This window comes from Ciona intestinalis, chromosome 14 (assembly GCF_000224145.3).
Source record: "Ciona intestinalis chromosome 14, KH, whole genome shotgun sequence".
Taxonomy (NCBI): Eukaryota; Metazoa; Chordata; class Ascidiacea; order Phlebobranchia; family Cionidae; genus Ciona; species Ciona intestinalis.
In genome coordinates this window covers 4,045,365-4,066,459 of record NC_020179.2, presented here as the reverse complement: position 1 = coordinate 4,066,459, position 21,095 = coordinate 4,045,365, and the positions used below count along the sequence as shown (strand labels likewise).

At 36.0% G+C, this 21,095-nt stretch overlaps 4 protein-coding genes, 1 long non-coding RNA gene and 1 other non-coding gene across 8 annotated transcripts; 4 read left to right on the top strand and 2 right to left on the bottom strand.

Annotated features, from left to right (window-relative positions):
* Window position 1: 1 nt before the first annotated feature.
* LOC100186067 (protein YIPF5-like) lies at window positions 2–2,577 on the top strand. Its single transcript, XM_009862566.3, has 4 exons — window positions 2–210; window positions 616–973; window positions 1,316–1,497; window positions 1,759–2,577. The coding sequence occupies exons 1-4, from the start codon at window positions 122–124 to the stop codon at window positions 1,919–1,921; spliced, it is 792 nt and encodes a 263-aa protein (XP_009860868.1). The 5' UTR covers window positions 2–121; the 3' UTR covers window positions 1,922–2,577.
* On the bottom strand, window positions 2,371–4,452 carry LOC100183711. The gene is made up of 5 exons (XM_002131596.5): window positions 4,375–4,452; window positions 3,872–4,009; window positions 3,502–3,565; window positions 3,075–3,189; window positions 2,371–2,541 (listed from the first exon to the last, which is right to left on the bottom strand). The coding sequence occupies exons 1-5, from the start codon at window positions 4,397–4,399 to the stop codon at window positions 2,464–2,466; spliced, it is 420 nt and encodes a 139-aa protein (XP_002131632.1). The 5' UTR covers window positions 4,400–4,452; the 3' UTR covers window positions 2,371–2,463.
* LOC100175179 lies at window positions 4,016–7,878 on the top strand. The gene is made up of 8 exons (XM_002131600.4): window positions 4,016–4,730; window positions 4,932–5,084; window positions 5,501–5,693; window positions 5,988–6,162; window positions 6,442–6,547; window positions 6,733–6,841; window positions 7,213–7,367; window positions 7,739–7,878. Exons 1-8 carry the CDS (start codon window positions 4,576–4,578, stop codon window positions 7,842–7,844), a joined length of 1,152 nt encoding a protein of 383 aa, XP_002131636.1. The 5' UTR covers window positions 4,016–4,575; the 3' UTR covers window positions 7,845–7,878.
* Window positions 6,029–7,301, bottom strand: LOC113474860. The gene is made up of 3 exons (XR_003396568.1): window positions 7,211–7,301; window positions 6,981–7,084; window positions 6,029–6,116 (listed from the first exon to the last, which is right to left on the bottom strand). It is a non-coding gene; the product is annotated as an uncharacterized LOC113474860 (long non-coding RNA).
* A 268-nt stretch (window positions 7,879–8,146) lies between the features above and the next one.
* On the top strand, window positions 8,147–20,999 carry LOC100181347. 3 transcript variants are annotated; one of them, XM_002131625.4, is made up of 25 exons: window positions 8,149–8,351; window positions 8,593–8,678; window positions 8,976–9,066; window positions 9,494–9,563; window positions 9,792–9,864; window positions 10,463–10,659; window positions 10,904–10,957; window positions 11,107–11,258; window positions 11,773–11,925; window positions 12,277–12,417; window positions 12,841–12,918; window positions 13,240–13,405; window positions 14,002–14,255; window positions 14,583–14,717; window positions 14,942–15,157; window positions 15,240–15,323; window positions 15,974–16,030; window positions 16,553–16,794; window positions 17,366–17,528; window positions 18,327–18,474; window positions 18,999–19,084; window positions 19,725–19,820; window positions 20,151–20,262; window positions 20,524–20,621; window positions 20,797–20,999. In XM_002131625.4, the coding sequence occupies exons 2-25, from the start codon at window positions 8,641–8,643 to the stop codon at window positions 20,905–20,907; spliced, it is 3,015 nt and encodes a 1,004-aa protein (XP_002131661.1). In that variant the 5' UTR covers window positions 8,149–8,351; window positions 8,593–8,640; the 3' UTR covers window positions 20,908–20,999. The 3 variants fall into 3 exon arrangements, 2 of the variants coding, with proteins under 2 accessions (XP_002131661.1, XP_018670354.1); XR_001975044.2 differs by lacking the exon at window positions 18,999–19,084 and having other exon boundaries at window positions 8,147–8,351; XM_018814809.2 differs by lacking the exon at window positions 15,240–15,323 and having other exon boundaries at window positions 8,150–8,351; window positions 20,797–20,993.
* On the top strand, window positions 15,363–15,427 carry mir4122 (microRNA 4122). Its single transcript, NR_034518.1, has one exon. It is a non-coding gene; the product is annotated as a microRNA 4122 (primary transcript).
* Window positions 21,000–21,095: the final 96 nt, after the last annotated feature.

Here is a 21,095-nt window from a genome sequence, read left to right as displayed (position 1 = left end):
CATAAATGTTTGTTGTTCTCGGCAAATATAACCTAATTTCAACTTTGTTTTTTCCCATGGTTTTTAGGCTAGCCGCATCTTATTCACAGTAGAAAGTTATAGCAGTATCTTCGTGTTTATAATGGCCACATTTCAAGGGAACGACGGTTTTTATCAGTCTAATTACAACAACGCGAATCAGGACCCGAATTATGGTCAACAACAGCAAGGGTGAGTTTTACTTCCAGCCATAAAAAAATAAATTAAATACTTTCTTTAGTAAGGGTACTTAAAAACGCTAAATATTTTAATGGTGCTAGTGAAGAGTCTTCCCCCCCCCCCTTATTTGCTAACCCCTAACCCCTAGATTAGGGGGTTAGGTGTTGATAGTTAGGGGGTTAGTGGTTATAGGGATTAGTAGACAAATATGTCACATATCTAACATATAATGGAACTACACTGTGATAGTGTGATACATATTGTTCAGTACACTATGAAATTCAACTGGGCATTGGGCAATTGCAAAGTGTTATTTGCTACTGCAGAAAGTTTGCCCAAGTACCATGACTTGTTCAGGTTGTTAAAATATGCGTAAGGAATTCAATGTACAATACCTTACATACTCAATTCATATAGATATGGTGGTTACTACGATAACCAAGGTGGGTACAACCAAGGGGGTTACAGTGGTGGATACCCCCAACAACCCCAACAACCAATGATGATGAACCCTACGTACAACAACGCATATTCCGGTGATATCATGCAGCCCCAGGAGCCTGTCATGGGGTCCATGCCTCCGGATTCTTACTCCGGAGGTTTTGAGGACGAGCCTCCTCTCCTGGAAGAGCTGGGCATCAACTTTGATCATATTTATCAGAAGACACTTGCAGTGTTGAACCCTTTCACCATCACTGATGCGGGGATTATTAAGGAGACGGACTTAGCCGGCCCCCTATGTTTCTGCTTGGCTTTAGGAGCAACTTTATTATTGGTAAGTTAAATAAATTTTAAGGTTTACTTCTGTGTGCTAAAATGGGACACTGTTGGGCCTGTTGGCACCTAAATCCCATGTTTCCGGATGGTATTTTTAACATTTCAAAACGTTTCAGGGTACGGTTATTTTTTATAATTATTTTATGTTTACTACCAAATGGGTTGAGAAAATAGAATGAAAACATGTCCTATCTTACCCCACCCTATTATATAAATATTTAGCTTAACTCAAAAGAGTCAAAACAGACAACATAAAGTTACATTGGCCAATGTCATACTAAAACTGATTTAAAAGTTAGTAAAGTGACACATACAGTATATTGGTTACTTTATATTACAGGGTGGTAAAGTATCATTTGGATACATCTATGGCATCGGCGGGCTAGGAGTTGTAGCAATATATGCCTTGCTTAGTATCATGTCAATGAATGGAGTCACCGTTGGATCTGTGGCCTCTGTCATCGGGTATTGCATTCTACCTATGGTATTCTTATCTGGTTGTTCTCTTGTTATCTCATTAAAGTAAGTTGGTTAAATGTCTATCTGAGTTTTTTTGCCATTTATGTTTGGAATTTTGTTATTTGTATTATTATACACATAGTTTTACGTATTACGTTAGCCTTGAGTAAGTTTTGACCAAGGTCCCATGTGTGTCATGGAAGACCTCCTTTCTAAATAGAAGAATCTTTACCATTGAGTCTTGAGTGTATATAAACTGCCTCATTGGGTGCAGACAGTAGCAGCCTGTGTATTATTATCTATACAATTATCTTCTATTTCCAGAGGAGTAGTTGGCATCATACTCACCTTGCTTACGGTAACATGGTGCAGTCTATCTGCTTCCAAACTATTTGTATGCGGATTCGACATGGAGTCCCAGCAATTACTTGTCGCTTATCCATGCGCTCTCCTATATGGGGTGTTTGCGTTGCTCACTGTATTTTAACTTTATTTAATGGAAGCATGAACCTACATGCCACAGGTCAGCTTGCACATGTGCACATTACTTTCTGCATGAACCACAACCTATTGAAACTATTTCAACATTTGTTTTCCATCAACGCTTTTGTGCTATTTATTTGTGTACAGACATTTCAACGTTCTATATAGGTAATCTTTATAAGTGTGTATGACACTCTAAAATACCTGTACACGACGTCAAAATGTTGGTACCCAAATAAATGCCAGACGAACCGTTTTAAAAAACAAGTGTAATATGCCTGGCAGCAATCGTTTATAAATATGTGCAACATTTTAGCTGTCTTCATATATTGCAGTCAGTGATATTACCTTTTTATGTAAATAATTCAACCAAAAATTCATTTGCATTAATAATCTTATATAACGCCTAATATCATTGACTGTAATTTCTTGCAATCATAATGCATATTAGGTCATATTAGCAAGTGACGTTTATTCTTATTATAATGGTGTTGTGTACAAAGACACTCGATACATTCTTGCATAGCTTTGTCAAGTTATAAGATTTCAATGAGAAGTTTTTAGGATTCCTTTATCAGGGGATTTCCCTGGTTCACTATCCATTTGTTTCACCGTGTCGGGTGGCTGAAAGGAAATAAAGAAAACTGAAAATGCCTATTATATGACACACATGGATCGAAACGATGTTCGATTAAAGGAGAAAGTTGCGTCTAGTGTATAAGAAGAAATCCTCATTATAACTCGACAGGGAGCATGAGGTGTATGAATACACTATGTGTGTCTGGTGTATAAGAAGACATCCATATTATAACTCGACAGGGAGCATGAGGTGTATGAATGCACTATGTGTGTCTGGTGTAAAAAAAGACACCCTTGTTATTACTCGACAGTGAGCATGAGGTGTGTGTTTGATATAGGCACGACAGTACAGGTACAATGGTATAACATATAGTACTGTGGGGAAAGAAGGGGCACCTTTAGCGTACAAATAATCAAATATCCTGATCGTGTTTTAAACAATTAACAACGGTCTACGGGAGTCGTGAGGATACGGTTTTATATTTCAATAAATGTTCTTTGTTTACTACTAAATGTGACAGAAAAATAGAATTAAAAATGTCCCATCTTTCCCACCCGACCATAATAGTAAGATCTACCTTGTCCGTATCGTAGATAATTGTCTCATAAAAGTCGTTACTTGCGATGCTAACTCTTCTGTGGTCTCTTCCCCCAGCGATTCCAGGCAGTGTTAGTTGGTTACCAAATGGTTCTCTTGTAATAGAAAGTTAAGTTAGTCTCGTTGGTATGGCGCAATTATAAACCTGGTGCGTTGTATATGTACCCTTTAACCCTTGTACGTAGAAAATTTATCGCAATGCTTATAGTTACGCTATTACAGTGTGTTGATAAGCGAACATGACATTTATTGAGTAACTTATTCGTGGATGCTAGTTGCTACTCTCATGCACACAGAGTTGCTGAAGCTATTGTAGTGTGTGGATAAGCAGACAACTGGGGGTGGTTTGTTGTTTTATATCCTTATATTTGATAGCAGAACCGGGTGTAAGCGCAGCGATAAAATACCTTATTATATAACTTTCCTGTTCCCCGCCCGAATTCGAACTATTGACGCTTGCCCGTCGTTGACCTGCGTGTTGATAATTTAAGATAAAACGTCAAGAATAAAATCGATCAGAAATTTAACACGAAGTGCGAACTGTGGAGATTTTTTTGTCATTTTATCTTCATTTTTACCGACAGTTGTGCACTGACTATAGGTCCATATTTTTTATGAGTAATTAACTTTTCGTATCTTTTAATTGGATCGTTTAAAACGATTTTCTAAATGGTTGCTTTATTAATTGTATAAAAGGCTCCGTAAGTACTTTAAGTTTACCAAAGAAGCCAACATAAGTCTATATGACAATATGCCTGGTAGCAGAAGTAACACAACTTACTGTAGAAGCCGTTTGATTAACGCTGACGCGACTCACTCTTCGAACGTAATCCACTTCAGCTTGCGCCACCTTGCGGCCATGTTTTGCTCGTACAGCGTAATCGCCGTGCGTGGTACAAAAGTCTCTACAGCACGCTATGGAAAATTTGTACTAGTTAAAACCGCCTAATTGCACAATACTTATTAAGCAAACTGACTAAATAGGCGTTTAATTAGTGTTTTTTTGGATTTTTTTAGTTATTTAGTACATTGTGGTAAGAAATTACATGATTTTATTCTAGTCCCGTACATTTGGTCGCAAACAAAGAATATTTACAGAATTTTAAAACCTTTGAGAGTAAAATAAGCTGTAAAACGACAGTCGTTTTAACACGATATTAAATATATAATTAAAAAATATTTTAATTTTATGTAGTCTACTAAAAAGTGATTTAATCGTACCTCTGAGATATTTAAATTAATAACGCTTATTTTTATACACTTTATTTTTATTACATTACCTTCGACGCTAACAGGGCAACCCATAATAACTACATAACTAAAGTTTGTTTATCAAAAATTTCAGGTAAAATAAATATTCTTATATGCAAAAACCCATGCAACAAACGTGAATTAAAATTATGACGTAACAACAGTACTTATGACTCAGTAAAAATCTACCAGGGTCAATTTTAGTAATATTTTTGTTGCAAAATTATAATATGTTCTCACAAGCAAAAGAAAAAAATAAAGTTCTAAGAGACAAATTGAAAAAACTCCGTCTTGAAAGTTATTACTCTTGTGAAGGAACAGAGTGCTTAATGACCAAACCGAAGATGGATTCAACATACGGAGCACCGAGAGCGTCTTCAAGCGTGTGAGAGTTTTAAAATATTAATTATTATTACTATATTGTAGCGTGTCTGTTTTTCTCTAAAGACGCCAGAAAAAATATCTAAAAACAAAAGAAAATACCTTAAATCACACGAACTATAACCGTTAATTAAGTCTTTAAAATAATTTACATTTTGTATTAAAAATTCACCAATATTTAATATTTAAATTATGTTAATTCCAGTCGCTACCATGACCGTGATACAACAGACGTTTCAAGAAATAGTTCGATGCTTTCGGATCGAGCAAAAGTTGTTCGTAGCGAAGCTTCTAGAAGGATTGATTCGTTGTTGACGGATTGGAGAGAGTACAGGGAACGAGCAGAAGAGGAAATCAGGTGATTGTTTTGCTCTTGCTACTCGGCATTTGTTTGAAACTGTTCCGATAATAAAATTGACGTTAAGTTAATTCCCCCAATGTTTCGTCTGCAATGACATGCCCTCATGAAATCAGTTACAAACAAAACGTTTCTTTCTACTGAACTTACGTTCATTTCTATACCAAAGATAAAGTTTCAGCTAAACTTCTAGATTTCAGTCAAGATTAAACCGCCAGAACGATGTCTTAGAATCTCGGTATATTTAAAGTTTCAAACTGGTGTTCCGGTAGTTGCGAGTCATTTTAAACCCAGATTGCAATAAACTGAATAACTTTGTTATCTGAATTAACTTATAGCTTTGAAAGCTCTGGTTTTACAAACCCAGCTCTATTTTTCTAAAATTGTGACGTAATTTTACTTTAATGACGTCACAGACGACGTTCGAAAATGGAACAATACCTTCGTGAGATGGTGACGCGGAGAGAGCGCGAAACCGAAGAACTTTCGTTCGAATTAACCAATATGAGGTCACAGTTACTCGAACAGAAGAAGATGATGGACGAAATGAACGACGAACGCGATACGGAAGCGAAATGTCGAGCGAAGTGCGTCGAACTAGAACGACAGGTGTGTGACGTCATAACATAATATGTGTTGTCATAAGGTAAAATGAACTTGTGGCGATTCATTATTAATGACACGCGTTAGAGAACCAGTATTTCTGCACCAAATGAGACATAAAGAACATTGTAAACAAGAATCATTTTATACCCAATCTACTATAAAGAACTATCTTACCCTAACCTACTATACATGGAAACGATTACTGTTCGACCATGTGTATATATTTACGGCCTAGCCGCGGTATTTGTATTGATAAATGCAACAGTGTCTCTTAACCTCTCAACGCGTATAATCCAGATAACAAAGTTAAATCATTACATCTCCCAACTGCTGGGTGAGATCCAATCTCGTGATGACGTCATCAAGGCTGGTGCAGTCGAACGTGGAAACCTTCAGCAACTAAATTCGGATCTCCGTCATCGGAATCTTGAACAACAGAATAAAATTGAAATGTGCGAACATGACGTAACAGGTAATGACGTAGTATCACGTGAGGCTGCTGATGCAATGAATGAATGTAATTTATTTATCCTCGAATGGCGTGGCAACGACAGTAGTTATAACACGCGGGTGTTCTGTTTCATTCACCCCATGCCCACTTACAAGTTACCACGCATGTAATGATAAAAATGTTAAACAACAAATACTCCTTTTCGTGTATACCAACCACTGCTACATAATGATTGATACAAGTATCACAGGACACGTTAGGTGAAATGACTTTTCTAAACTAATACAACAACATTTGTAGAAACCCGGATGGAGTTGGAGATATTAGAAGATATGGTGAAAGCACTTAATGAAAGGAAGACAAGTATATTTGGTGGGTCGGTATCGTCACCCTCGCAAACACCAAGGTAATGTTTGTTACATGGTGTTGTTGATTTATATATAGTAGGGTGGGGTAAGATGGGACACCTTTTTTAATCTATTTTTCGTCCCATTTGGAGGTAAACAAAGAACATTTAATAAAAAATCTGGTTTTTGCTATATCGTTTTCGAAAATATGAAAACACTTTATGTCGTTGTAAATCTGTTACAGACCCCAATCAAACCCTCGATCACATTCAACAGCAGCTTATCCCTTTAAAACAAACCCAACCCTCACGAACTTTACCTTCGACACAACAGTATTGGACGGATCGCCGCAGGTCGGTGTGTAGTTGTATTGGTAACATTTTTATGTTGCCGCAAAGAAGATATCTCTAGTCGGCCGTAAAGTGACTTTATTTATTTGCCGCGTTAGATACTCGCTGGTGGTTAATAACATATCAGTGTACTATTACAAACCATAAAATAACTTATCAGTGATCCTTGAGTTAGAGCAATTCCCGCTGGATGTCTTACCCAGGGACACATACGGCCACAAAGTATAGCAGCTTCTGGCTTCGAACCTGTACCGTAAAAAATATATAGGTTAGCAAAACGATTCAGGCAGGCGCGCAATATAACCACTTTACCACGGCGTCGTTTTTATACAACTTGTATCCTCGCTGTTTATTTTATCCCTACCCACTTACAGGTAATGAAAGAAGCGACAAAACTTGAGGCAGGAAGATTAGTTAAACATTCTTCCTCATCATCTGACGCTGCAGAACAATCAAGAGTTATTGGAGATAAAAAGTCAGCTTTGTCTGCGCTCAAGTCTATGCAGAAGGAACATTCACAAAAATGCAGGTAAATGAATGACACTTCTCCATCCTCGCATGTCGGAGCAACGACAGTTGTTTTTGCACATGTGGTCTGCGTCATACACCTCGCGCTTACGAGTAACCACGTATCCAACGTTGCCCTGGTAATTGTTTTGGAGGCTTCTTTTTGTTAAGTAATTTAAACAACCCGTTATTTATCACTGCTGGGAACAATTGTCCTGTGCCCTATAGGACACACGCGGCATGTTAGATAGCAGTTGAATAATCGATTCTCTAATTTGATATTCTCTAATTAAAATACAAGGGCTGTTAACCACGTACCGTCCGTGTTTAAATGGGTAGAGTTGTTGCCTGTTGGATATAGTTCTACTTAACAATCCATACTTTCCATTTTAGTTATCTGGCAGATCACATTAAAAAGTTAAAGGAAGAAAATAAACAGAAAGAGAAAAAGATTTGTGAGTTACAAGGAAAGCATAAGAAGACGGGTCCCATGGAATGATGTAGACTTGATACACAATAAAACATCAAGTGATTATGTGTTTGTTTACACAGATGATGGATATGTTTAAAAACTGCCGTTAACCGACTGCGCTATGTCTTTTAAACACGTATAAAGGATTTCGTAAAAAATGAAAATACCTATACACTGTTAACTTATACTGTGTAAGTATATGCCAGACCGGTACCTCACTTTTTTTAAAAGCTTACGTTCGCGCATGCATAAAGTTACTGTGTTCGCCCTGCTATATACGTTGACTCAATGCGCAACAACGCAGTGCGAAAAACAATGGACAAATAATCTGCAATAACTTGCTGCTTCATAATTTATTTATTTTGCACACCATGCAGTATCTCTAATATAGAATACAACCGTTAATTATTTCTTCTGATTAATACAAATTAAATCGTCCCCTCCCGCTTAAAACGCGTCACGTGACAAGCGTAGACCACGTGGTTTGATCACGTGACATCATTTCATCTCCTGAGTCGAGGAAGCAGCATCGTGGTGAGTGTGTCTGTTCTAAAAATATTGATTTTGTGGCTTTTAATTAATTATTTTGTGCATGTATCACCAGTTGTATGAAGAGTGCGTTATGTAGTGTATATAAGTTTATTTTGTATTTATTTTTTTAAGTTCCTTCTCATATCAGTATTTTGTATATCGAGACGCGTGATATATTGTATTTGCAAATGACGTAAGATATAAATATTACCCAGTGGCATATACAATTAATATTATTGCTTAGGTATTATCACAGTGTAGCTTCTGTGGATGTGAATATTAAAGCTAAAATATGAGCGGCTACTTCGTACACGCTGGAACGCAATACCCGTAAGTAACGTATAGCGTTATCTACCAGATTAAAAATGCTGATATGTTGAGTTCTGCCCTTAATGCAAATTAGCTTAATCTAAAAAATTCAGTGCAAGTGAAGAATTCCTCCCACTGTGATATAAAACTATAACACTTGCCACCAGCATAATCTGTAATGTACCAGAGGATTCTTCAGTAGTGCCAAAAAAAATGTATTTTTCAATAAATATGCAACAAATTATGTTTAAAATCTTTCGTATTAAACTTAATCTGGGCAATGTAACGTCACCTTAAGAATGTTGAAATCTATAACAGATTTGGCCAAACACCCAACCAACCGCAACAACAACAACAACAGCAGTCTAGTTCAACCACATCAAACAACTCAAATACAGCAGGAAGTGCTGTAAGTGTTCACTGTTTACAGTTACATTATGCAGTATACTGCGTTGCTTGTATAGCGTTATGTTTACAGTTCTTATATATATTGAACCCTGTGCCTATTTTGTTGTGTCTAAATTTACTCCTTTAATCTCTATTTTATGATCTTTTTTTGTTATTTCTTAATATGTTTATAAAATGTAATATTTTAAATGTTTGTGGCCAGTCTAAAGATTTAATATTTTAACCCGAAAAAGCGATTAAAATCTCAGTTTTAACAAGGTTTTTTAATATTTCCTGTTAATTTGACCCACAACATATTAAAGTTTATTTTATTTCATAAAGTTTCGGAAAGTTCTGGTATACTAAGCCATTACTTAACTAGAGAACAGAAATTTCAAAAAAGCTGTTACTTTGTTAGGATTAAATTTTAAAAGTTATTTTTATCTCAGCAATCATACTATTCAAATTATGGCAACACTACTTCATACCCAAACCAGAGTGCTAGTTCTCAAACACAAGGTATTATCTTTTTCCTTTATTATGGGTTACAGTGTTTTTTTTTAATACAAAGTATTTGTTCCAGCTTTTAGTATGTGTCAAGCTTTGCATTAAATACTCCAAAACAACTGTGTGTGGCTGGTGCATATATTATCTTTAATATTTCTTAATTTGGACTTAAACTGAAGCTGTCTGCACTAAGATAAAGTAGTTTATAGGTTAATAGGAATTAACACATGTTGTCCATAGGTAACAGTTCCCAATATACATACGGACAAAACAGCAGCAGTTACGGCTCAAACAGTGGCTACAATTCCTCACAGTAAGTAGGGATTGTTTTCTATAGCTTTGGTTACAGATTATTTGATTTGAACTTTTAGTCAAGACTCAATGTCCTTGGCTTTCCGGCTTCAACATTTGGAAAGATAATTTAAACTCTAATCCAGTCATGCCCAAAAGCAAGTGATCAAGTATCTCATTTTTTGACACTCGGCACTTGGCTGAAAATTGAGGCCATTTATGCTTTGTAGGTGGCTTTAATAACATTTTATTAAATAAAGGTTTTCAAACTTATTAAAATCATGTTTTAGCTTGAGCTTTCATACATTTTTTATTTAATTTTACTACTGTATTGTCTATTTGACTAATAATAATATTGTGTTATATATAAGTACATTATTGTGCAATGATGTCAATTATCTGTCAATCCCCAGACTTGAGATACATTCCATGGTGACATTTATTATCTGAGCACAAATAATTTAATATGAAGGTCTACTTTGCATAGTAATCTTTCCCCCATGTTATTATCAGAGTGATGAGTTTAGTCTAAATACTAATACTCATCACTTTGCTGAAAACAACTTTTTATGACTTCAGCATATTTCCTATATCTACTAATACTCCATTTCAATCTATAGGTATAATAACAGCACCAGCTCGTTTGGTGTCTCTACTCAATCTGGGAACAACTTTGGTTCAAACACGGCTAGATCGAACCTAACAAACACAGGGTACGGAACATCACAATCCTCAGGGAATTACGCTTCTACTTATGGAACGCAACAAAGCTCAGGTTCAGGATTCCCAACCACATATGGTGGTGCATCTAATACAGGTGAACTTGCCTCAAAATCTATAACTTTAATCTTGCAAGATGTTAATATGCCATTGTAATGAGATTTTACATGAATCCTTGATATAAAATTGCTTGTTATTGTGCAATGATGTCAATTATCTGTCAATCCCCAGACTTGAGATACATTCCGTGGTGACATTTATTATCTGAGCTCAATTTTCCAAGTATTTTATTGCTAAAAATGTTATTTAGGACAAATTCTTGATCATCTGCTGTGTTTTAGGTAGCAACAATTTGAAAATGGAAAACTATGGATACAGCTTTGAAAAGTCTACAGGTATTTGCTGATATAAATGTTCTTATTGTGAAAGCAACCTTGAAATAAAACTCAAGTGGCATCGAGCATGACCACTCACCTATACTGTTATGTGGCAAGAAAAGAACTAAATCTCCCAATTGTGTTTGACTGTAATTTTTTGTCTGCAGATTCCACCACAAACCAGTCCTATGAGAAAGCTTTGCTATCCGCTGCCAACCAATATTACAGCAGCAGTAGAAGGGGGCGAGGGACAAGGGGGTCGTTCGCTGGAACTGGCAGGGGTCGAGGTAAATCCACCAGACGGGGATTTGGACAATCGGTAAGTTAAATCCTTAGTGATATTGGGGAAGAACTCAGACATACAGCCTGGGGTTTCTCCATGTTCTTGAATATATAAAACTGATTGTAAAGTTGTGGTTGGGTTCTGGTTGTGGTTAGGTTATACTTTTTGATAGATTTTCTGTTGATTGTAAATGTAACACCCAGTATTTGGTCTGTTGTAATCAGGTTTAAAAGGTAAATTTCCGCTGTTTTTAAGTATCATGTTTTATTTAAGACGTAAAGAGACATTAGGGAGTAAGCAACAACATAAATAATTGAAAGCAAGTGTAAATAATAAGTCATGTATTTTGCATTAATTAAGCCGGCTGGTGTACCACTTGTTATGGCACAGCAGCGACATACGATGCATACATTGAATGCAGGGATGTCTTATCTATCAGTTACCTTTGTACAAAGATAACTGCGGCAGCTCTGCTACAATTGTAGTAACGTTTATAAATGTATATCAAGCAAAAATTTAACATAAATATAATGGTTTATTTTACCCACAGCACCAAGCTCAAAGCTCAGGTCCCAAAGCCATCAAAGCATCTGAAATTAAAGCTTACCTTTATGCTTGGTGTGGCCAGCGTAAGCTAAAGCCGGAATATGAGGTGTTGCCGCAAGGACAGGTTCAACTGCCAAGAACTATGTTCACATGCAAGGTGGGTACTTTGACAAACTTGATATTTTATAATTATAACCTGTTGAAACTCTATAGGCTTTTTAAAACTTTCAAAGTACTTTTAATGTTATAATTACAAAAAAATTAAGTTTACTATTTCACTCAAAACTGGCCAACATTCTCTAGACTTTTAACCCCAATATAAATAGTTCTATAAAAAAACTACCAAAATATTTTTATTCAAGTTATGTTGAAAATGCAATAAATCAGAGTTTATTACGCCAAACTAACACTTATTAAATTCCTCATGAAATCTAACCCTTAATTTTGGGTTAGTTACTTTTTAAAAAGGATTGTAACTGCAGCTAAAGTAAACAATGTTTTGTTCCAGCTGCATATAACAGGTCTGGATTATGTGGCAGAAGCACAGGCACCAAACAAAAAGGATGCCCAGGGTAAAGCTGCGTGGAACTTCTGTGAAAACTTGGTGAAGACTGGTTATATGAAGGCATCGGAACTACCACCAAGACCTGTAAATACTTATTTATTTATTTTTATTATTAACTTCATCAAACGATATCAACTTGTAGATGTTTCCTAATATTAGGAAGTGAACCTTTGATAAAAAAAGCACGAAATGCTGACCTGTTTAGTGTTTATGCTTTGTGGCACCTTAAGCTTAAAGAGCTACTTATGTTGTTTTTTTTGTAGTTTTTAACTCTATAATATTGTGCGATGGATCATGGTTTATTTATCGTGCAATGATGTCAATTATCTGTCAATCCCCAGACTTGAGATACATTCCGTGGTGACATTAATTATCTGAGCACAAGTAATTTAATGCTAAGGCCTACTTTGCATAGTTGTCCATGCTGTTATTACCTTTAGTAGATGAAATCAGTAATGTGAACAAATAGTTAAAGCTTAAGTGCTAATTCTTGTCATTAACTTGAAGGCACAACCCGTACCTAAATCCCAGGGTGTTTCAACAACTCCAGAAGCTGGTTCATATCCTGCTGAAATTAAGCCAGAGGTAAGACTAGGTAATAGGTAGTCAAACTGTATTATGGTGTAACAGTGGTATGACTGCTCACATTAAAGGGTACAGGGTTCGAAGCTTATTAATGCTAGCATTGTAAGCATGCGTATTATAGCAACACTTTAACCAGAATTGCTTGAACACATTGGCAAACAACAGACTTTCCTATTCGTTATCATTTTGTATTAAATATCAGAAAGTGTTTGAAAGTTACCTAAATTGTCAAATGTTTAAAGATTACCAAAAAAGTACCAAAAATACTAGGTGTTAGAAAACTTGTTGAATTACTTAAACTTAAAATGTTTCATGATAAAGGTTGAAGACCACGGTGGATGGACACTAGCTAACTGCAGGCAGCGTTTGAACCAGTTTTGTCAAAGGGAGCACACAAGTCCTGACTTTAAACATGAAACACATGGGCCAGAACATGCAAGGATATTCGTGTGTGAATTGAAACTTAATGTCAGCTCTGTGCAAAAAGGTGAGAAGGTTTTTCCCATTATTCTGCTACCAAGCATAATGTGTATAATCTTTCAACGGATCATCTGGTATAAAAAATGTAGTGTATTTCCGATTCTTTATGCTATGTTCAGGGCATATATTATTGGGTAATTGGCAAATTTGGATAACTCATGTCTGCTAAGGAATTTTTAACGTTTAGCATTTCGTATTAATAGATCTTTGTAAAGATTTAGTATTATGTTGTTTTTAATGCACGAAACATTAACTTGGTTGGTTTAATCCATGAACCAATTGATAAAGTTTTGATGCAAATATTAAAAGGAAGAATGTGTAATTTGAACAGCTTTCCAATGCTGTATCAGTGTAAGGGATCTTCCTCACATTTATCATAAATAAACCTTTCTATTTATAATCTTACTTTTGGTTAAACTGAATGTTTCAGTTTTTTATTTATTTTGTTACTGCTTATTTGACAATAATTAAAGAAAATGCAATTAAAAAACTCCTTTACAGCAAAATCAGAATAGCAAGCCCCATAGTGTGTCATGCTGCTTATCTCATTCATTAGAATATAGAATCGAATAAGCAAATCATTAAGAAATTGATTTCTTCCAGTTCTGCTTGCCAGCGAACGCGGGAGCAATAAGAAGCAAGCTACGGCCGTTTGTGCGTTGTCCATGATACGACAATTATACAAGGAGAGGTTGATAGAAAAATGTGGCGACCCCATTAAACATGTGACAAGGGGTGGCTTGCTTGGATCTAAAACATCAACAGCAACAACATCTGTGAAAACTGATGTTGAACCAAAAGTCACGTTAACCGAAGGAAATGCGAATGCTGGTTTGAAGCGTAAAGCAGATGATAAGGTTAGTTAGTAGTGTGGGCTGGTTAATCTATATGGTGGGGGACATAGGGGGTAACTGGGGGTTTCCACTACAGCCCATAAAAGGTAATTCCTTCAAAAGATTTAATAAAACCCTCAAAAATTGTCATTGAAAAACCTATGTATTTATTGTGCAATGATGTCAATTATCTGTCAATCCCCAGACTTGAGATACATTCCATGGTGACATTTATTATCTAAGCACAAAAGTTTGTATAGTTTGATTTCCTTGCAAAATCATAAAACATGCTTTCCTATGCAAGGTATTGTTCTTATGACATCACAGTCTAATTATGTCGTAACAATGTAGGTTTCTCCTGATTCTGTTGATGAGAATGGCAACTGGACAATCGATAATTCCAGACAACGTTTAAATCAGTTTTGTCAAGTCAATAATATCCATTGTGATGTCATGTATGAGGAGGAAGGAGCACCTGGGAGTCGGGTGGGTGGTTGTGTTGTGTCAACTGTATATGTGGTGTATTGCCACCAATACTTAGGGTGACAGGATAAGATAGACAGGCATTTTTGGTGCACCAAACATTACAACCAATAAGTTGGATTTGATTAATATAAACTTAACTTTAAAAATATTCACATACGTTTGAAGACTCTTTTACATTCAGTTGATACTGTTACCATCCCTTTAAATTTGATTTATGTTCCAAGGTATACACAGCTTCACTTGACATCAAAGTAACGCAAGATAATTCCAACGATCAAACTGTAGCAGCAAAAGCAAGAGGTCCAAACAAGAAAGCAGCATCTCAAGGCTGCGCGCTGAAAATTCTTTCCCAGCTTTATAAACTGAAGCTCGTGGAAGCGAATGATGCAGCTGATCCTGGACATCCAAACAAGAGGAAAACCCAGCGAGGGAGGGGAATGGTAAGTTGGATTGGTTATGTAACAAACCTATTTATCTCTGCAAGATTATAACGAAGAACCTTTTATGGAAAATAATGAAAAGACGGGAAAAAAACGACAAATCCAGAGTCATTTGATTATAACTCGCTATTCCACCACAATCTCGTATAGAATAAAGCCAAAAAAGGTAGAATGTTTTTGGTCTTACACTTTCATTACAAGCAGATGTTTCAAATGGACTTCATGGAAATGTTTCATAACATTAATTATGATCTAAGTTTGTTTGAAGCATCTGCATGTAACAACTTGCACCAAAAGATATTTCTATTTGCACCTCCTGTTTTGACTCAGTTAGTTCACACATAATAATAGTGTGATGAATAAGTAGTTTATTTATTGTGCAATGATGTCAATTATCTGTCAATCCCCAGACTTGAGATACATTTCCGTGGTGACATTTATTATCTGAGCACACAATAAAAATTTTATTTTCTTAAATTTATTTTTTTGGACAACCACATAACTCTGGCTCTAGTTCCACTTACTAGAATAGCGAGTTTCGGAAGCTGACAGATCCAGCTACTAACCCCAACCCATTATCCTTTTACCTAAAGCCACCTGGTGATTTGCAAGCCCAAGCATCTTCTTTTTAGATGTTTGGGACCTTGCTGAGAGTAAGACCAAGCCTGCATGCTATAATGTAAAAAAATATTAAAAATAAAAAAACTTGAGCAACTTAAGATAAAGAGAATAGTTCTAACTTACAAGACATTTAAACCCCGCACCCCTATGTTACCCACTATGAGGCTTATACTTTATGTAGGATTTTTATTGCAGGACGGACCAGGTTACATGCCTGCTTATGGCGGTATGCAGAACTTTCATTCATTTGATGTAAGTATATCTGCTTTTTTAAATTTAATTTCACAAAAATATATAAAGTTGTCTTGTTTATAAATTAAAATTACAATCTGATTTTTTTCATCCATCTGCTGTTTATTATCACAACAACTTAATGTCATGTGTTTATTGTGCAATGATGTCAATTATCTGTCAATCCCCAGACTTGAGATACAATCCATGGTGACATTTATTATCTGAGCACAAATAATTTAGCTAAAAATCTGAAATTGCCAAAGGCTTACAGTTCACTACCTCTGTTAAAGCCTTGTTTCCTAATCTTTTATGGTTCATGGTACCTTTTAGAGCCATTCACCTCCTGCTCCATTAGTAAAATAACCCAGATTGATTTTATAGTAATTACTTGTAGTGTATTATTCCACTTTACAGCAAACTGTATTAGAAGCAAAGTCATGGGCAGAGCCTGCCTATGGCTTATAGATAATCAGGGTGTGCCCAGTTAGTGTAGGCATTTAGTTAACCTAAACAATAATATTACATTCCTTCTTTCCACAGCAAGGTTCAGATTTCAACATTGGCTTCCCAGTTCATGGCCCATGGACTGCACCTGTACATCGCACAGCACTCAGTGATGCTCATATAAATGCAAAGCATAAACAAATATATCCAAGTGAGCAGAAGTTGGAGGTTGCACAGCGTTGTGTTAAGATGGTGGAACTTGCACTGAAGGAAGTAGCAGAGGAACTGGAAACCTTGGACACGAAACCTGAACCATTGGATGACACTGTAGCGGATGGGTGAGTGTTGTTACTGTGGAATAGAATCCGTTTCCCAGGACTAGAACCGGTAGTGGTGGGCATGCCTACCCTTTGTATGGTACTTTAGCATATAACCAAAAAACGGTAATAGCACCTGCATTTTTTGTAACCCAAGGCTACGGGGTTCAAGGATCTGTCCTGATAGTTGAATGTTTGTGGGAGCTTAAGCTTAAAGAGCTTCTTACGTTTTCCTGTAGTAACTGCTATAATATTGTGAAATGGATAAGTAGTCTATTTATGTGCAATGATGTCAATTATCTGTCAATCCCCAGACTTGAGATACATTCCATGGTGACATTTATTATCTGAGCACAAATAATTTAATAATTAGGACTTCTTTGCATAGTAATTATATAGTATTTTTATTTCTGATAGACAAATATGTACTTGGGCAAGACACTTTACAGACATTGCTTTGGCCAAGTGTTTACTAATTGGTTGTCGCTCTTAGGGTAATGGTTTTGGTCTAAATGTCTTGTTTCATGCCATGCCATGTTATCTTACCCAGGTAAAATAGTAAAGTTTTTATTTTATCATTAATTATTTCCAGACCAAAGAAGCGCAAACTTCAAGGAGTAATGCGAGTTGGGTATTTAGCGAAGGGTCTTCTAATCGACACGGATGATGCAGTTGATCTTGTTTTGCTGTGTCTTGAACCTCCAACTGCTAAGTTATTGATACAGATTGCACAGATGCTGCCAAAACATATCAAGGTATTGTTGGTTGTGCGTTATCTGTATTTTGCTGTTGTTCCTACCATATCTGTAATGTATTATCCAAGAACTGATATTCTGGTTAAAGTAATGTTTCATGAGAGAGATTTTGTTATTGTTGTGTTAATTGCAGTAGGAACTTTGATCAGTTCATGGGTACAACATTATTTATCTTGATGCACGAAACATTAACTTGGTTGGTTTAATCCATGAACCAATTGATAAAGTTTTGATGCAAATATTAAAAGGAAGAATGTGTAATTTGAACAGCTTTGCAATGCTGTATCAGTGTAAGGGATCTTCCTCACATTTATCATAAATAAACCTTTCTATTTAAAAGAAGTTATGCAATGTTGTATTATTTCTAAGCATATCCACAACAAGGTATCATACATGGTAACTCATAAGCTGGCACGAGGTGTATGAACACACATGTTATAACGACTGTCGTTTTGTGGCCACGTGAGAATAAAGTAAATTAAAGTCATTCATTCATTTCACTCTTTTTTTCTATGGGACTTAAGATCCAGGTCTGAGTTGACCTATTACCTCAGTTCCTCAGAGTGATAAAACCTCTAGTGGCCACTGGATTGCATTTCTCAAGGACATATAAAGCCTATAGTATCAAGCATTAAACCTTGTATCTTCATTATAAATATGATACAAATGCCTAGCCACAGTACATTATATAATAATACTAATAAATGCCGTGATTCCATGGCGCTACCATAAATATTCTGATTAGACAATATCTAAAGCATGTTTATGTTTGCTTATTATTTACACCCTCCATTCAAGGATTCTGATGGTGAGAAATCTAATGTTGAAACCTCAATGATGGATGCTGCTATAAAAGTCCAAATATTTGGTGCTGGTGGTTCTTCTGATGTGAAACTATGTATCACGATTCATCTTACTTCACCTGCTGTTCGTACACCAGCTGAAGGTAACCGAAATTACTCTTGTTGACTTAATTGTGCATTTCTTTTACCTCAAAATGTAAAAAAGCCTAAACAACAAAACCCTTATGTGTTAAAAAGTGGCAGTTTTTCGCTGTCATACATAGTCTGCATATGATATAATACAGTTGGGTAAATTATGTTGTAGTTTTAATGTTAACACTTGACAGTTACTTTGTTAAACTCGTTGCCTAATGTAGACAGAACTAAGTATTTGTTACCTCGATATTTGCCACTGGTAATGCTAGTATATAGATGTATTATTTATTGGGGATAAGAGATATTTGAATATTTATTTACAAGGGGGATGGCCTCTTGATATTCTCCACTGATAATGTAACCCCTTTTTGCGTAGGGATCATTATTATATTTAGTGGGGGATAAGAGAGATATTTAAATATATTCTAACTCTCCTGTCCATCCACTAACCAGTGTCCATTTTTACCATGTAACCTCGTGCCGGGCACACACATATCGTCGACACGTTGCGCGATTGTGTGTGCACGTGCAGAAGTGATCAAAGACGCTCCTGGTACTTTGAACAAGGACAAGTGCCTACAGTCACTCGCTCAACTGCGCCATGCAAAATGGTTCCAGGTTCGAATATTTAGTGGCAATGCTATGAATGGTGGCTAGTGGATAAATTGGTTTCAAAACGATCATTTAAAATTTGGTTTTAAAAAGCAGCGTAAGTTCCAAGGGCCATGGGAAAAGTAATTAAGTCCGGAGTTGGCCATCACCCGAACACCTAGGGTGGTACTAATGAGACCTATGTAACATTTTGAGACTGAATTCTCTTGGCCACCAGCTATAGTATTACCTATTTGTTCATGTTTGTCTTGGAAATGTTGCAAACTTAACTTACCCTGGAATTCATTGGCTTTTTTGTAAAACAAGTGCTAGATAAAGTAGACATTATGCGTCTTACTTATGCTGAATTTCAACGGACTACAATTACCAAATTTAAACATTGGGCGCATTTACTTAACACTTAACTCGATTATAAGGCTGAAGTCAATAAAATTAAGTGTTTGGCAAAATTAGGTGTTAACACAACTTTTAGAAACGCAACATTTCTTTTCTAGCATGAACAAATCTAATTGTATTGTGTATTGTTGTTGCAGTGCTTTGTATAAAAGTTTATATGTGTTATATATTAGAAAGCCTGCAAAAGCAAGAGACAATAATACCACAAGCATAAGATATGAATATTGTTCTAACTGCATCTGTTTTCCAGGCGTGTGCAAACGTAATACCTTCATGTGTGGTCGTGATCCGAATATTAAGGGATTTAAAACGAAGAGACCAATGTTGGGCCGTACTGTCTGACTGGGTAAGATATTAATTATAGGCACCAAACCTAGGGTGGTGGAGTGGGCAGGCTTGTCTTGAATTTTATGCACTGCGTTGATAAGTGAACAACCAATAAGATAAATTTGTTTTATAAAAATATGCGTTTTACTATCCCTTTCTTACCTGTATTTTAAGTAGTTTTGTTCATGTAATATTAATGATTATTTTTAGTTAATAGTTTGTTATTATCTAATCTTCCCTTGCCAAAAACTTAAATTATTGTTTAGTAGTAAAATGCTTGTGGCAATAATGAGTGTTTTATGGTGGTTATTTAAATACTAAACAAGTAAACACTATTGTTATACTACAGGCAATAGAGCTTTTGGTTGAACGATCACTTTATACTTCCCCTGCACCCTTGTCACTAGGTGGCTCACTTCAGCGGGTGATGGAAGTTGTCAGTGCCGGGATTATTTTGGAAGGTATGACCAGGCTTGTGTCAGTTAATAAATAAGTCCTTCTTTGTAAATACCACCAACCTCGGTTGTTTAAGTCCTGTGGGATCCTTTACCTTCCACTTATTAAATAATTACGGTGTATATGATTCTGTTAATATTTTTCGTTTACTTCAAACGGATGATAAAGAAGAATGAAATTTTTACTATTTTACGCCGCCACACCAAACCCATCTTACCCAACCCTACTATATTTAGTTTCCACTTTAACCTAAATATCCCACACAGGCAGTGGAGGTCTTCGAGATCCTTGTGAGCGAGATGACGTTGATGTTGTGGATCAATTAACGGAGCAACAACGAGAGGAGTTGACGAGATCTGCTCAGGTTAGTATACCTGATGCTCACCGTCAAGAACAACTGTCATTAGTGCTTGATATACCCTCAGTTTTGCTGCTATAACTCCACACCTTTCACTCTTGGAGCATTCCTATATATATATATAAATATAGTTTCATTTTGTATTTTATTTTGTTAAAACAATATTGTTTATTTGTTGCAGACATATCTACGATGCCTGGTGTTTAGGAAACCCCACAAAGTCCTTGGGATGGAAGCTTTACCCAAACCTGAATGGTTGATACGGAAAACTGAAGCCATATCTATGAACTAGTGATGGAAGACTGATGTATGACATCGTGTGGATCAACAGACATAACAATTAAACCTTCGATTTATCAAATAAATGGAATATTGTACAATGTATTTTGTTGAGTTGTTGTAAGATATCTTGACATTTGACTATGTCCTAAAAGCCCAAAAAACTGAATATGAAATTTAGCGCCATTGGACGTTAATCAA